Raw genomic sequence first — 17,352 nt, forward strand, 5'->3', positions numbered from 1 at the left:
ACATATAACATATGGCTTTTTTCACTCTAGCGGAATTGAGTGGTTCTGACAGAGGCTGGCCCACAAAGTCTAAAATATTTACTCTCTGGTCCTTTCCAGAAAAAGTCTGCTGACTTCTGTTCTAGAAAGATCCTAGAATGTCCTGCATCAGAATCACCTGGTTGGAAAGGAAAGGCCTTGCTATGGGGGTTCCAGGCTCTTCCCACAGATACCAAATCACTCTAGAGGGTGGCCCAGGAACCTGCAAGTAATAGGCACTCCCAACTGATTCTTATGCACAGCACATCTTAAGACCCACTGTTCCATAGGCCAGACTCTGATTTGTGCATGCCCTCTGGCCAGGCGACCCTCACCTTCTGTCATTTAAACACAGTTTAGGGTCCTCTGTGAAGCCAGGGCGGGGAAGGGAAGGGTTGGTGGTGGCACAGCCTGACCTGTCTTGGGCCTGACCGTGGTCAGTGGGTCCAGGTAGTCTGCAAGGTCCCTGTGCTTGCGGTCAAGTGCAACCTCGAAGGCGGTCTTCTCCAGCACGCTGAGGTGGTCAGGGTTGGCCCCCTTCTCCACCAGCTGCTGGGCCATGCCAAGCCTCCCGATGAGCGCCGACAGCATCAGTGGGCTCCAGCCCACAGTTCGGGCCACGCAGTTGGGGTCAGCACCCCACTCCATCAGCAGACGTACCACGGCCTCATGCCCATGCTGGATGGCAGCCATCAGGGCTGTGATGTCCAACAGTTCGTCCCTGCTGTCCCCTGCTCCCGGCTGCTCGCCTGAGGGGTTGTGATGGTCTACAAAGGCACCAGCTTCCAAGAGCAGCTTCACCACACCCAGGTGGCCACCCCGAGAGGCCACAGTGAGCACACTGGCCCCTAGCCGGTTCTGGGCATTGACATCAGCCCCATGATCCAAAAGGAGGTGTGCCACGCTCACGTGCCCAAATCTGCCAGGAAGATGGAGAATTAGTGACGCTAACATGGAGCAACGACATGGAGACAGCTTATGTAATCCTCATTTGTCATCAATTATTAAAGCCATAATAGTTACTTATAGTAAAAGGTCTTCTTCTGGCGCCAGGCACTGTGCTGGCCCCACATGTCCACCATCACAAAGGTGAACAACTGCTCTGTCTAGGTTCAAATCCAGCTCTGCCAATCACTAGCTGTACAACCTTGAGAAAGAACTTTAGCTTCTTCATGCCTTCATTGCCTCATCTGTAAAATAGGGATGTAATTGTATCTACTTCAAGGGTTGTTGAGGATTAAATGAGTTACTATATATATATAATATATACAGCACTCAGAACAGTGCTTGGCCAAAGGAGCACCGCGTAAGTGTTAGATGTTATAATAATCATTTGACCTTTTATGTTACACTAAGTACCAAAGTCACCCAGCTGGTAAGAGGTGGTGTCAGGGTCAGAAACCAGGTCTCTCTGAATCCTGATGCCCTCACTCTTTCCCCTATACCATGCTGCTTCCCACATCTCAAGAGAGTTCATTTTATTCAACTTTGTAGCCTTGTAATCTACTTTTCTGCCTGTGCTGATTCCCATGGGCAGGGCTCATGTCTGACTCATGTCTACCCATCCCCAAACACACACAGAAGGTCCTTCAAGATGAGCCAGTGCACCCCATGCCAAGAGGTGTAGCCCGGCTGTGGTCAGGCACCTCTCACCAGAGGCCTGCTGCCACCTGCTGGCAGGAATGTCCGCTACCACGGGCTAAGAAATGGGGCTGGGCGGAGCCCTCCTCCAGGAAGCTTGAGCCCGCCTTGGAGACTGGCGACCGCCAACCAACTCCACTACCAGGAAAACAGATGCCGCTTCCCAGCAAAACCTCTGCCTTCTTTTGCCATCAGAGGGCAGAAAAGATCTGTTTGGCAGGGTTTTGGTTGCTGCAGGGCTCTGGGCAGCGAAGTGTCAGGGCTGGAAGGAGCCTTGGACTAACGGGGGAAGAATGACCAGAGACGGACCATAATGCCTGCATAACGTCCGCATCTGCGAGGCAGCGTTCTGAATCTCTTGTTGCATACCGCCCCCCTCCAGAAGTGAGTTTTGTACCTCCTATAAACCTAGGGCCTCCCTTCTCCCTGTGGAGGCAGAGCCAAGGCCAAACTCTGATCTGAACTTACAAATACCTTCAGAGACATGAACCTTAACGGCACCAGGTCACCTCAGCCTCTGGAGGGAGAGCTTGGCGAACGGGCTCCTCCAGCTGTAGGGGGACCGGGCCTGTCCCTCCTCTTCTCCAAGAGCACAGAGGGAGCAAATCAAAAGGACAAAAACTCAAATGCAGAAAGCTGCAACCCCAGCCTGTCCCCCTGCCTGCCTCCAGTCTTGTTCCTTCCTGCCCATCCCCCATGGTGGGGTTGCCTCAACCTAAAATGACATTCCCCAAACCTGATGGCCACTGCCCGGCTTCCCACTGCCTGAAGAGGCCTGTCCACCCTGGCTGGGCCAACGTCATTTCTGCCCAACCCCCATGTCATCCACTCCACGCTGGCCTGTGCCCACCAATTCTACTCCTCCCACAACTTTGCCTTTGCCATCCTGCCTCTCCACCCAGAGTACCCTCCTGTCCGCCTCTCGTAAGTATACCCTTCATCCTGCTTCAGGATTCAGCTCAGAGCTCACCTCCTCTGAGCAGCTTCCAGAACCGCCCCCCTCATGAGTTCAGATGCCCTTCATCTGGGCAGGCAATCCCCGGTCCTCGCCTCTAGGATGCACCTGAGCCTTCCTTCTACCATTATGTCTGCTTGTTAGACCGACAGGAATGGTGGCTGACTGACAGTGGGGCTCAGTGTCAGTCAAATGAATGACTGCCATAACCAAGTAGAGGACGGTCCGGAGACAGGCCATGGAAAGGACTAAAGAACTCATGTATCCTCCATGGAAGTAGAAAATTTTTAAAAACCACACCTATTTAGTTATCAAGCGTAAAATAAAATCTAGTATAATTCCTCACAGCATATTAAAAGGTATTGTCACATTTTTATCTCATTTGATCTTAATAACCCCTGAAATAAACTGATAATGCCCATTTCACAGATGAGGAAACTGGAGATTTGAATGGAAAGCAGAGCCTCTCCTTTTGAAAGTGATAGAGTCAAAACTTGAACCTAGATCCTAAAATCCCAAACCCCAGCTCTTCTGACATAAAACATTATGAGACAGAAAGAAAAGGAGAGAATCTGAGCATAAATGCTGACATTTGGAATACACTCTGAACCCATGGGTAGCCCAAGAGGTCATTCAATTAGGCTGAAAACATAAAAGAATTCAAGGAAGGCTGAGATAATTTTGCGGATGCTAAGTTTCTAATAGGTAATTACTGAGGACAGGGAAGTGTGGGGCTTTCTGAACAGCTGCTGTGATTACCAATTAATTTCAGCAATTAACACCTGTGTTTAAAGACCTGGCACAAACCTACCACCCAAAGCACTGGGCCGAGAGGCCACACTGGCAGGCAAAGAAATGAAGGGCAGGAGAGGGAAAGTAAAGAGGCCAAGGATGAAGTTAGGGCCAAAGTAAACACCACGCATGCAACCTGTCCCTTTAGCATTTGGCCAGTTTGGCAAGGAGCGTCCCTGTGGCCAACACCAAGAGGAAACAGTCGGTTACGGGATTTGTGGCCGAGAGCAGAGGCTGGGAGCACAGGCTCTGGAGCCACCTGCATAGGTGTGAATGTGGCTCTGCCACTTACTAGCTGTGTGGCCTTGGGCAAGTTAACTCTCTGAGCCTTAATTCCTCATCTGTAAAATGGGGATGACAACAGTACCTACACAGCCTAAGGTTTCTGTGGACTGAATGAGATACTTCACTTAAAGCACTGAACACCGTGCTTGCCACAAAAAGTGCTCAAAAAAGCTTATTTTCAGAATCGGATAAAAGATGAGTGTAACCATTTCTGATACTAGAACACCCACCAGAGACCCACCAGAGACCAAACTGAGGGGTAGGTGGGGCCTAAGACGATGGCCAACAGGGGTGAGCGACTTTACCAGAGTTCCTTCCCACCAGCGCTTCAAGTCCTGCTCATCCTGCTTCCTGAGTGTATCTCAAACATCTCATTGCTCTCCACTGCTGTCTCTGCTCTGGTCCAAGCTACCGTCACCTCTCCCTAGACTGCTGCAATCCCCTGTGAACCAAGCTTTCGGACACTAGCCCATCCCTCCACTCTGTATTCACACTGCAGGGAAAGTGATGTTTCCAAAACATAAATCTGATTCTGTCACTCACTCTGCCTAGAACCTTTTATTACTCCCCAGTGCCCTTAGGAGAGCTCATCTTCCTTAGCCCTGCCACACAGCATCTGCCTCCTCTCCAGGGGAGGCTCCTCTCCCACTACTTCCAGCCCCCTCCTAGCACTGACATTTTTCTAGCAGTCCTACCAATGCCTTATGTTCGTTTTTGCTTTCAGACCTTTGCGTGGGGCCTCCTATCACCCCGTTCCCACCTCCCACTTCTTCCGTCCTGGTTAATTCTTATGGAGTCTCCACCTGAATACATACATCATTCTTACCAAAAACCTTCCTCCACTTCCCCAAACCGGGTCTGCCATCCCCTGCCCTTTCCCCATCAAGCCTGATCTCTTGTCTGGCCTGCCCACTGGCCCCTGAGCTGCGCCTGGTGGGGCTGTGCCTGTCTCCCAGGGTCCCCGTCACCCAGGCTAGGGTGGGTAGGTTCTTAGGAAACTCCTGTTGCAAGAAGGAATGAATGAACACCCCTAAGATAATGTGTCTCTAAGATTCTATTCAACGCGGTCTTCAGACTGTTTCGAAAGGCCCATTGTTTCAAAGATTCTGATTTTATGATCAAAAAGCGCTCCTACTTCTTGTAGTATCCCAAGCTGCTCAAAGTTCACCATTCAGCTCTCTGGCACGAGTCCTTGACTCTTTACCTCCCGGGCCGTCTGCAGGGGCGCCAGGCGGGGCCGGCCACCTGAGCCCGCCTGGCACCGGGGACGGCCGGCCGGCCACCACCCCTGGGGATCCCGGGCCCCTCACCTGGCTGCCTGCATGAGCGCGCTCCAGCCGTAGTGGTTGCGGCTGTTGACCGAGGCGCCGCGGCGCAGCAAGAAGCGCACCAGAGGCTCGTGGCCGCCGGCCGCGGCGAACTGCAGCGCCGTGTTGCCCGCCTCGTCCGAGCAGTCCACGGGCACTGGCGCTCCGCCCGCCCCTGCCGCCGCCCCGGGCCCGGCCGCCTCGGCCCCCGCCGGCTCCGCGCCCGCCTCGGGCTCCGCGCCGCGCTCCGCTGGCTCCGCCACCCCGGCCTCCAGCAGCCGCCGCGCGGTCTCCGTGTCGCCCTGGTCGCAGGCGCGCAGCAGCAGCTGGAAGGCCGGGGGGAGCCCGCCCTCGCCCATCGCGGCCCGGCGGCCAGCTCTGGTCCGTCTGGCCTGGCCGCGCCGGCTCCGCCCCCGGATGCCGCGCGCCAGCGCCCCCTTCCGCCCGCCGCCCGCGCGCCTACTGTGTGCCGGGCGCGCGCCGGGGGGCGGGGCCGCGCGCCTACTGTGTGCCGGGCGCGCGCCGGACGCCGGGCCGCGCGTCCTCGCCGCGCGGGGAGGGACTGAGAGTTCCGGGAAGCACGGAGCGCCTGGGCTAGCGGGCTCGCCTCTACCCGTGCGGCGGACGGTGGCGGCCCTCCCCGGCTGCTCCGGGGACTTCCTGCCCCGCGCGGAGGTCGGAACGGCTGCTCCAGCCCACTCACGCTGCGAGCTCGGAACCACCGGGTCTGGGTCCCCCGCCACTCGGGCCCGGCCTGTGGAGCGGCACCGTCTCCTAACCCGCCGGCGCCGGGCGCTTAACCGCAGCTTCCCAAATAGTTGTTGGCTCGGATGGGTCCACTCTGTACTCCGCCCCCGGGACGTCCTGCGGAGCCAAGCGCCTCCTGTACCTCCTCTCTTTTCATCAGTGAATCTTGAATAGGCACCATTTGGGACAGTGTTACAAATGCAAATTTCCTGACCCCACCCCAGACCTACGGGATCAGAAATTCGGCAGGTGGGGCCCAGCCATGTGTATTTTAACAAGCCCTCCGGGTGATTCTGGTGCATACTAAAGTTTGAGACCCATGTTTGATCCTCGCAGCATCCTGTCAGTCACCAGGGAGGGCTCAGGTGACCACCCCCAATTTACAGAGGAGACACCTGAAGCTTAAGGAAGATTAAGTCACCCGAGTATCCTGCAGGAGCGCTGTGACTGGGACCCTGGTCTCCTGTGCTCTGGTCTCAACAAATATTTATGGAGTGCCAGCTATGCACTGTTCTAGATGCTGGAGAAGCTGAAGGAACGAGATAAAATCCTTGCCTTCCTGGAGTTAACAGTAGAAAAAGCAAGCTGTAAATACACGAACAAGTAAGTAACTTGTACGTGTGTTAGTGATGAGCGCTATTGAGACAATATATAGAGCATAACCTGAGTCCAAGTAAACAGGATAAAGGATGGGATGTTATTTTATAATAGGATGGGTAGAGAAGGTGTCACTGAGAATGTGATACTTGCACAGAGACCTGAAGAAATTGAAATAATGGAACCATGCTGACATTTGGGGAGAGTGCCATCCAGGGAGAGGGGGAATAAAAGCTTCTAACCTGTTTGCAAACTGCTTACAACCGCCTGCTCCTTGTGATAACATTAACATTCTGATAAGGGGTAATTGGCTTCCACAGACTCCGCGCTGTGGTCCGAAAACCTAGCAGAAGGCCAGATACAGTCGGTGTGTAAATGGCTAAGTCGCATATACATAGAATTATAACACAGATCAGCACTTGATGAGATCCTGAAGAAGGAATAAGGGTCATGGCATTGGCAGATCAGAAAAGATGATAATACCCTTACGATCTGGGCCAGCAGGGCTGGAAGAAAAAGTCTTCTAAGCAAAGCGTAAAAATGAGGAGAAGTCTTGAAAGTACAGAGGGCTCAGATTGCCGAGGGCCAGTGAATGCCCGGATGAAGACTGTGGGGCTTATTCTGTGAGTAATGGGGAGCCATGGAAAGGGAGCAGGTGAGTTACAGGGCTAGAGCTAAACATGTAGGCCCAGTTTCTGCGGTGGTACACTCTCACTCACTTCCAGATTTGGCCTCATTCACCAAAGAGGTGAGGACGATTTCCTTTTGAAGGTCTAATGAAGGCATTTGTCTCTGTGAAAATCCTGAATAATTGCATCCTTTTTAAATTCTATTTATTCGGCTTTTTACTAACTAGCTGTTTCATTATAAAAGTTATATGTGTGGTAAAAAATAAATTCCAACAGTATAGAAGAACATAAGGCAAAAGTAAAAGCCCCTTTCCCTCTTCTCCCAACTTTCCTGGTCCCACTCCCCATAGGTAACCAATATTCACATTTGTTTCATCTTTCCAAGGATGTTTCACATGTATACAAACATGCATACGTAAATATAGGCATTGGTCAACTTTCTTGATTGCAAGCTATAGAAATAAACCCTCTGGATAATTTCAGTAGAAAGGGGATTTAATGCAAGTTTCTTTTTGTAGCTCACAGATCCCATGAGGGCCAGAGAACCAATCTTGGAAGGCCCACAACCAAGAACGATGCACCACATCACACCATGGCTACACCCTATACTTGGATGGAGTCTGCACAGGCCCTTTTTGGAATTACCAGCTCCAGAGCGAGAGCCTGAGATGAGAGCGTGTAAATGGCTCAGCCTGGGTCACATGTTCTGCCTGGCAAAAAAGGGAGGGTGAGAAAGTGCATTTCTGGCCTTCTCAGCATGTATAGCAGAAGGCAGCCTCCAGGATAAGTGCCCTAGAAGGTAGGGGACTCTCCAGAATAGGGAGGGGGTTCAGATATTGGGCAGCCAAAAAGGATAACAAATGTCTACTACAAATATTCCCTCAAGAGTGAATATCTGCTGCTTATACCTGCCCTGCTTCTCCAACTCTGGGAAGAAAAGCCTCTTTTCTTTTAGGGAGGCTCCCTCCCCACTCTCAGTCTGTCTGGCTCAGTGGTTAGCATATGTCCAAGCCCATCCTAATTGCTTCAGCCCAGGAGTTTTTGCTAAAGCAATTGGGAACAAGGGTTTCTGTGCTCAGGTTGTCAGCTGTCAGGGTGTCTGGATGTTGTAAGCCACACTGTGCTTGCCCTGCCACCACTTGAAGACAGTCTGCCTAGGGGTGAAGCAGAGACAAGTGATGGAAAGAGATGGAGTCGGAAGATCCTCACAGCTCCCCCCCTCCTCCCCCATTCTTTTTGGTAGGTTTGTTTTGAGCAGGGTTGTCATCCCCTGCAATCCCAGCCTTCACAAATGCATATTTTACTTTTTGAATGAATGAAGTCATACTATGCAGCCTATTCAGAATCTTACTTTTTTAAAAAGATTTAACAAATAGCTTGGGCATCTTTCCACGTAGGTGAATATAGATCTACTGTATCCTTTTTTAGTGCATGTAACACCATTAAGCAGACGTACCCTAATTTATTTAATGATTTTTTAATGATGCACAATTAGCTTGTTTCCAGTGTTCTATTATAAAAAAAATCTTGCGCTGACAGTGCTTATAGCAGTCAGGGTCCCAGCAGGAGACAGATGGTACACTTGGCTGGAGAAATGAGGACCATTTACTAAAGGACTAATTACAGAACTGTGCGCAGAGTTTACTAAGAACCACCAGAGCTGGTGCAGTACTCCAAAGCTGCTAACAGTGGGGAGCCATTGCCACCCCAGGCCTGAAGGGGGAAGGGAGAGGAGCAGTTACTGGAATTCTGCAAGAGAGAAAATGGAGACTTCTGGCTGATAGGAGTTAGGACCTTTGGTAGAAGGACACAGCCAACCTACGGTAACCTAGTAGGGAACAATCAGCAGAGGAATAAAATCCTCCGACGTCCCCCCCACCCCGCCCTCTAGTGCTCCTCCTTGGCCAAACCCAACTGTTAGCTGAGGTTTGAGCCTGCTGCTGTGGTTCCCACTCCCACCCCCAGTCATCCTGCCAGGGTTCAGAGTAGGGGGGAGACTCAGTGGTGCATATAAACATTCCAGCACCTTGCTGCTCAAAATGGGGTTCTTGGACCAGCAGCCTCGGTACCACCTGAGAGCTTCTTAGAAATACAGCATCTTGCATCCACCCCAGACCTACTGAACCAGAATCAGCATTTCAACATGATCCCCAGGTGATTCACATGCACATAGTTTTCAAAGCATGAATCCAGCACATCTTTGTACACAAACCTCTTATACAAGTGTATCTGTAGTATTATTACGTATGAACTCTCTTCCAATATTTTTTCATTGACCCTGTGTTGTTTTGGGTCGTCTGAGAACCAAATGCCAAGGTGTTTTCCTCCCAGGAGAAATGCTTGGATAAAGGAGGAAGGAGGAGGAAAAGGGAAGGAGGGCCTTCAGACCCTAATGCAAATGCTACAGCTGGGAAATGGGAGTGGGAAGGAGGAGGCTGGGGTAGGAAGGCTCCAGAGTGCTGTGCGGTTTTGGAAATGTCTCAGCCAAGCCACTGGGGAGTCCCCAGGCAAAGGTGGCCTGCTAGGGTGTCCTGCAACAGACAGAAGTAGCTAGGTTCTTTTACCCCCCCCCCCCCCTTAGTCACTGACTGGGAGAAACCAGGGGAAAAATAGCCTCAGGAAGAACTTCATAGAGGATTAGAAGGCATAACAGCTGGAGGCTGTCAGACAGCTGTGCTCCCCACGGTGGGTTCTCTTGAAGGGTGATCTGAGCAGTGTATCTCTATCACCAACACAATCCTCATCCGACCAACATTGATTGAGTGCCTTCTATGTGCCAGGCGTCGGGTGTGTGATGGCATATTATGGATGATAGAGAGGCCCCTGGCTCCCGGGGAATTCCCCGTGATTGTGGAGAGGGTGGTTTATGAGCTTTCACTGTCAATTCAGAGGAAGCTGTCACAGGTCGGGGGTTATCACTGACAGCTTCATGGGAGAGCTTGGCCACAGATTAGGCAGAAAGACTGGGGGAGATCTGAGTTATGGTAGGAAAAGCGAGGAAACAGGTTGGAAAGAGGGAACAGGGGGACTGGCTTCCAGAGACCCATGCAGTGGCTTAGGGAGAAGGTACGGAGGGCCTGGAAGTAAAATCATCTCCAAAGAGTGTTTTATTACTTTTGTTTTAAGCTCATCTCTTGAGCACTTGTGAATCTATTTCTGTGGATATGACATTGCAGATTCAAAAGGATATGAACATTAACATTTCTAATAAATGTTGCCTAATTGCTTTCCAAAAGGTTATACCAGTTCGCCTTCCTACCAACAGTGGTGGGAATAAACAGCCTGTTTATTCACATCCTTGCCAACACTGGAATGAATAACCTTTTAAATCTTTGCCAATCTGATAGATGAAAAAATATTTCAGAGTAAGTTTAATTTGCATGCATTTTAAATAGAGAAATTGAACACATCTTGATATGTTTCTAGACCATTTGTATTTCTTTATTGGGGGAACTGCCTATTCAGATCTTTCAGCCATTTTTATTTCTGTTCTTCTTATTTCCCTGTTGATTTACATACTGGGTAAATGTCATCTGCAGATGTCTCTTTCTGATTTGTCTTTGTCTTTATATTATTTTGGGCCTTATAGAATACTAAAATTTTTATGTAGTCAACTTTATAAGTCTTTTCTATAATGGTCTCTGGGTTTTTTCATCCAATACTTTTATTGTTGGATTTTTTTTTTATTATTTTACTTTTACATCTTTAGATCGTTTGGAACTTATTTTGGTGTAAGGTGTGAGGATAGCCAAGTGGTTATCAACTTGCTCCAATCATTGATTAAATCAGCCATCTTTTCCCCACTAATGTTTGAAATACCACATCTACCATATATCACATTGAACTCCCAAAGGGGTGAAATGATCCCTATGAAGGGAGCTAATACGACAAATCAAAAGTGCCTTCCAGAGAAATCCGTTTGTTGGTTGAACCGCTGATGAAATGAGATGGTGTGGTCAAAGAACAAATAAGCTCCCCAAACGAACAACAAACCCAAGGGAAGGACAAGGTACTCAGTTTGGGAAGAGGTACAAAAAGAATTAAGGTCCCAGGTGAATTTGTCCTCTGTGGGTGCCAGCTTGTCATTGTTAATAACCATTCCTTGTGCTTTTCCTCTCCTAATGAGCTGTTGTATTTCCAGTAGCTCCCAAGTGGTCCCAATGCTGCTGGTCTAAGGACCACACTGAGTAGCAAGGGGCCAGACACCTTCCGTTTGCCCTTGCAGAAACTCTTCCCACCCTGCTTTGAGCCTGGGGAGGCTGGCTGGGTGGACTACATCACTCAGTCCTCCCAAAAACCCTACTTGGGAGATACCATTATTATTACCACCATTCTACAGATGAGCAAGTTGCCTAAGGCCATAGAGCAGTCTGTGATGGGGCTGAGGTGTGACATCAAGCACGTGGGCTCTGAGGTTGTGCTCCTACACATGAAGCTAAGTTGCCTTTTGGCCTGACAGCAGTCTGCCAGTGAATTGTGGGGTGGAAAATCCTGAATTCAGAGTCAAGAGCCCTGGACACAGACCACTGCTCTGTCACAGCCATGTTCTTCGAGCCTGGCTAGATCACCTCCCTTCTCTGAGCCAAAATTTCCTCCTCTGTCTACCTTGCAATGCTGTTGGGAGAGTGAAATGAGATGGGACATGAAGAATAAAGTCTGATGGTTTACGGCACACACAGATGCTCACTAAATGACAGCTCTTACCATTAGCTGGGACTTGAACCCGTGTTGTGTCAGATCAACACTTGCTTCTTTATAGCTAAGCCTGCATCAGGAAGCATTCCAATGTGGTAAGCTGATCCAAGACATCATGAGTTGTAATCCTTGTCTGTTTTCTAATCTGACCGCAGATCTTAATTGTGTTGAGCGTCTGGACGGAGGCCAGAAGGCACAGCTCCAGGACTTTCCTCTCACACCTGCCTTCTAGTACCATCCAGCAGACTCTGTTCCGTGGGTGGAGTCACTTCCCACTAGTCGAGTCTCTGCAGCAGGTCATCCTGTGTAGGGGCGCTTTGCAGGTTCACCCCAGGCCCATCCCCCTCCTGGAGCCTGTGGGGAGGTGCTCAGGGCAGGACGCTTTCCTCCAGGGCGGCTGTGAATCTATGAGGGTGGCAGGTGAGATCCTCCCTGTACCTGAGACACCAGCTTGTTCGAGGGCCCTTTCCCTACTCTGTGTCTCAGGCTCCCCATCCATAAAATGAGAGAATCAGACCAGATTTATGTCTCTTAACTTTTTTGGCTGTGGTCCCTTTGAGAATAGAGAATATTCGATAAAAAGCTTTGGAGTAGCTTTCCAGGATGTAAAAAATTAAAAAAAAAAATACAGCTTACTTACTCTATCCTTCTCTGGGAGATACAAAACTGTTCATTGCCCTGAGCTGGGATCCAGCAGAGGGAGTTCCACATTAACCTAAAATGTGATTTCAAATCTCTGATATTACTTTAACATTCAGGTATCCATATAAACATTACTTCCTCAGAGAAGCCCTCCTAAACCCCTCAACTATTCTGTTATAAGCCCTTTTAGCACCCTGTAATTCTTCTTCAACACACTAACCACAACTCTAGTGAGTTACCTTTTTAATATCTGTCTATTCCATTGCGCTATAAGCACTGTGATGTCAAAAATACATCTTGTGACAAAGACTCTCTCCTTGATCAAACTCTAGCCAGGCTCCTCTGAGCCTCCTTCTCAACTAGGCCTCAACCTTGGCCTATAACGAGGACAGAGTCTGAACACAGATGATTTTATACATCTACCTCCCTTTACATTAAAGACTTAAACATTGACAGTTTTTAACAGCTCAAGGCTGCACTGGTAGGATGACCCCAGCCCCCCTTAAGTATCTGCTGGAGGAAGCTCACGGCTATCCAAAGAACTTACTGTTTATCATAGCTAACACCTAACCGTCCGCCCCTAATCACCCTCTCTTAGTGAGTTTAGGCTTACAATTATAAATCCTTTCTCTCTTCCTTTGAGATGTATGTGTATCTCCTACAAATCAAGAGTGTCTTTCCCAAGGACCGAAAGCCCTTCCTTTACAATGTAATCATCAGGAAGGATAGGGCCTCTGCCTCCCAACCTCTGTGAGGATAGAATCCTCACTCTGATACTTGCCAGCCACAGACACAGCTCTAGCATTTTCAGCATTTACGCTGATCACTCCTTTGTAATTTTGCACTTCCCTGACTCTGTTTAAAATGCCCAGTCATTCTGTGCAAATCAAAGTTGAATCCATTCATGCTGGACCCTCTCCCCTATTGCAACAGTACGTTACTGATTAAGATCTGTCCTTACCACTTTAACTGGTGTCTGGTTTTGGTTCTCTTTGATACTTGCTCATTATAGCATGCCTAGACCCTAGCATGGTGCCTGGCACATAGTAGATGCTCAATATATACTTCCTGAATTAAAAGATTGTCGACTAAAATCATCCATTTGTTCTAGTTATCTATTGCTGAGTAGCGGACCATCCCAAAACTTCATGGTATGAAATGCCAACTACCTTATCATACTCATGGATTCTGTGGGTCAAGAATTCAAAAAGGGCATCTCTTTTCTCCACCCCATGACATCTGGGGCCACAGATGAGGTGACCTGGATGGCTGGGGTGACTTGAATGGCTAGGGTGGAGCCACTTCCAAGATGGCTTCTTCACTTACCTGTCTGATGCCTGGGCTGCCTGGGCCGGCAGAGGTTTGGGCGCAGCTTGCACTGTGGACAAGATATCCTACCTGGGACTTCGCCAGCATGACGATACCAAGATAGTCAGATTTCTTCCCTGGAAGCTCAGGGCTCCAAGAACAGGGATCCTGTAAACAAGATGGAAGCTTCGTGGCTTCTTATTCCTAGTCAGTGAAGTCACAGAGCTTCCTTTCTGCCATCATCTAATGGTTGAAGCAGTTACAGGTCTGCCCCTATTCAAGGCAAGGGAGTATCCAATAATTTGCAGCCTTGTTTTAAATCCACCACACTATCAGGGCCAGATTTGGGGAGAATTCTTGTGCCATTTATCCTGCGTATCACTTAGGATTATATTTGGCTGCATAGGACAGAAAACCATAGGAACAGTGGTGCAAACAAGACAGAAGCTTATTTCTCCCTCACATAAGCAAAGCCTGGATGGAGTCCATCAGGACTGGTTCAGTGTCTAGAGTGTACGGACCTGGGTCCTGCTGCCTTGTTGTGTCCCCAGCCTCAGTGCGTGCCTTTTACCTCATGACCCGAGGTGGTTGCTTGAGCTCTAGTCTTCATATCCACAGTCCAGCCGGCAGGAAGAAGGAAGGGTAAGGAAGTTTCCTTTAAGGACATTCCTCAGAAGTGCTGTCTGACAACCCCACTTACAGCCCGTTGGCTGCACACTCAAGTCATATGGCCATGCCTAGCCGCAAAGGAGGCTGGGGATTCTAGTCTTTAGAATGGCTGGTCTTTAGACCATGGGCCCAGAGGAACAAACGAGCAAAACTCAGGGTTCTACTCTTAAGGAAGGAGAGGCGAATGGATGTTGGCAGACATCCACTGGTGTCAGCCACACCTTTTTACACCATTTTATTTCCTGTTCTGCCACTGACCTGCTGTGGGCTTGGACAACATACTTTCTGTGGTTGTTGTTACCAGTTTCTCTGGTCATTAGGGAGGAGGGTGCTATAATCTAAGAAGGAAGCTCAAAGTATTAAGCAGATAAAAGTGTCAGTGCTCTGTTTTTAGGGAAGGGAACTGGGGCCCCACCCAGCCAGCCTCTTTTTACTTTCCTGGGTGGTCCCTTGGGGTTTCTGGGAGCAGATTTTTGAAAACTCCCATATTGGGTTACCACTGATTGCCTTCTAGCAACAAGACCTCAAGAATTCATGTTCATTAAATTTTGGGAGTAACTCCTCCCTGCACTTAACCAGGTTGTGCCTTCCATCAGATACCTCCCCAGCGAGTTCAAACAGATGCCACCAGAAGGCAGCGTGAGACACAAAGCCAGCTATTAATTGAGTACTTTCTGTGTGTCTGACACCATACTAAGCTCTGCGATCATGAAGTCACCACAGCTCATACTCTAAGTCCCTTACATTTTTTTTGTTGTTGTTACAAGGCTAGGGTAAATTAAGCACGATCCAATGCACCAAGCATTTTAACAAAGTATGATGGTGTTATGGAGTGAATTGAGCCCCTGCAACAAGATATGTTGAAGTCCTAATCCTTGGTACCTATGAATGTGAATTTCCTTATTTGGAAATAGGGTCTTCACAGACATAATCAAGTTAAGATGAGGTCATTAGAGTGGGCCCAAATCCAATTTGACTGGTGTCCTTAGAAGAAGAGTAGGAAGAGACACAGAGACAGACACAGATGCACATCAGAAGAATGACAATGGGGGCAGAGATTGGAGTGACGTGTGCATAAGCCAAGCAATGGCAGGATTTCAAGCAACACCAGAAACTGAGAGAAAAGTATGGAATGGATGCCCCCCTAGAGCCTTCTGAGAAAGCATAGCCTTGCTGATAGGACTAATTGATTTTGGATTTCTAGCCTCCAGAACTGAGAGGGAATACATTTCTATTGTTTTCAGCCACCCAGATTGTAGTACTCTCTTATGGCAGCCCTAGGAAACGAACAGAGGTGGTCAGTTTGATGTGTCAGCTTATCTAGGTTTTAATCCCTAGTGTATTCAATCAAACACTTAGGTTTTGCCATGAAGATATTTTGTAGATATAACGTCTATAATTAGTTGACTTTAACTAATGGAGATTTAGCTAGGTGGGCCTGATTCAATCAGTTGAAAGTCTTTAAGAGCAGAACTGAGGTTGCCTTAAGAAAGAAGAAATTCTGCCTGTGAACTGTAGCTTCAGCTCACGCCAGAGAGTTTCAGCCTTCCCTTCCTGATGGCCTACCCTAAAGATTTTGGACTTGCTTAACCAGCCCCTGCAATTGTGTAGATCAATTCCTTGCCATAAATCTCTTAATATATTTCCTGGTTCTTTTTCTCTGGTGGAACCCTAACTAATACACAAAAGGATGATGCAATCTTGAAATGCATTTGCCTCAAGGGCCGTGGGGTTGCCCAAGGCTTCACAGAAGAGGTGGCTTTTGGCAGGGCCTTGAAGGGTAGAGAGGGGTTTGCCAGGTGGGGCAGGGCCTTTCAAGCAGGGAGAACACCATATGCAAAGGTTTGGAATGGTGAGACCCCTCTCCCCTCCGCCCTAGTGGCATGGGGGTAGGCCTTGGAGTCACATTCTGAGGACCTCTTCCTGTCAAGTTGGGGACTTGAGCGTTGGTGCTGGAGGCCAGGCCTTTTTTTTTTTTTTTTTTAATTTCTCTTAGTTCTGTCTTTTTATTTATTTTTTATGTTTTGAATTGAGATAAAACTTTCATAAGTCAAGTGCATATTTTTAAAAGAAGAACATGATGATTTTTTACTTATGTATCCATGTAATCCACACTGAGATCAAACATGGAATCAAGGCTGGGATAAGGGTGAGTGAGGTCAGTGACTTGAGCTGTGCAAGCACAGGGTCAGATTCTGCCTTTGTTTAAAAATTTGGTGTTTTGTTCAGGGATTTTTTGCTCTCATTTTGATTTTTAAAAGTATTATTTATTTTTGATCACTGATTTTGTTTTGTTTTGCCCATCCTATAATTTTCTGCCTTGGAGACAGCCTCATGCCTCACTTTAGTCTTGACCCTGTTAAATATTTCCAGCACCCCCACTGGCTCCTTCATTTCTTCAGTCCCCTCAAAGGAAACCTCTAGCCAAGGTCAGGGGAATGGATGGCCTGGGTGTGTGCGATCATATTACCGGTGCTTATGCATGTGTTTCTCTTGGGCGGGGGGGGGGGGGGGGGGATTCATTCCTTTGATCAGTTATTGGAGTCCTTTGGAAAGTGAGGACTAAGAAATGCAGAGATTGACTAACAGGGAGCCAGAGGAAGGTTTGTTATTCAAGGGATCTAAACAGTATTACGTCTTTGGTAGGCCTGCAGGCCTCAGTGACACAGTCTGGTGTATATTAGCCTCACTGTGCCTCAGTCCCCGCATCTGTAAAATGGAGTTGATAATCACTACCCCTGTTACTGGACTGCTTAAGGGTCCCATGAGATAAGGGAGTAAAATTCATAGCACCCTACAGGGCGCACTCAGCCAGTATTCACTGAGCGCTACGATGTGCCAGGCGCTGAGCTGAGGGTTTTACGGCCGTCACCTTGTTCATAATGCACACAGCCCAACGAGGAAGGTGCGAGTTCCAGCAAGCCCGCGGCGGAGGCGGGGGCCAGCGAAGACCAGCCACGCTCCGCGACGTGGGGGCCGCGCTCCTGCGGGCGGGGTGGGCGGGAAAGGGGCGGTGCGCAGGTGGGGCGGGCCGGGGGCGGGGCGGCGCGGCGCGGCGGTTCCGGGA

At 49.0% G+C, this 17,352-nt stretch overlaps 1 protein-coding gene across 1 annotated transcript in view; it reads right to left on the reverse strand.

Annotated features, from left to right (window-relative positions):
* Positions 1–5,395, reverse strand: part of ANKS6 (ankyrin repeat and sterile alpha motif domain containing 6) — a 48,234-nt gene extending 42,839 nt beyond the window's left edge. Inside the window, exons 1-2 of the mRNA XM_028108761.2 lie at positions 5,002–5,395; positions 435–937 (exon numbers count right to left, since the gene is read on the reverse strand). Coding sequence (XP_027964562.1) covers positions 435–937; positions 5,002–5,357 — 859 coding nt within the window. The 5' untranslated portion in view covers positions 5,358–5,395. The remainder of the gene's footprint in view (positions 1–434; positions 938–5,001) is intronic.
* Between the last annotated feature and the right edge of the window lie 11,957 nt (positions 5,396–17,352).

The sequence above is a fragment of the Eumetopias jubatus genome, unplaced genomic scaffold (assembly GCF_037043125.1).
Source record: "Eumetopias jubatus isolate StellerSeaLion01/CBP00866 unplaced genomic scaffold, mEumJub1_p1.0 scaffold_15, whole genome shotgun sequence".
Classification (NCBI taxonomy): domain Eukaryota; kingdom Metazoa; phylum Chordata; class Mammalia; order Carnivora; family Otariidae; genus Eumetopias; species Eumetopias jubatus.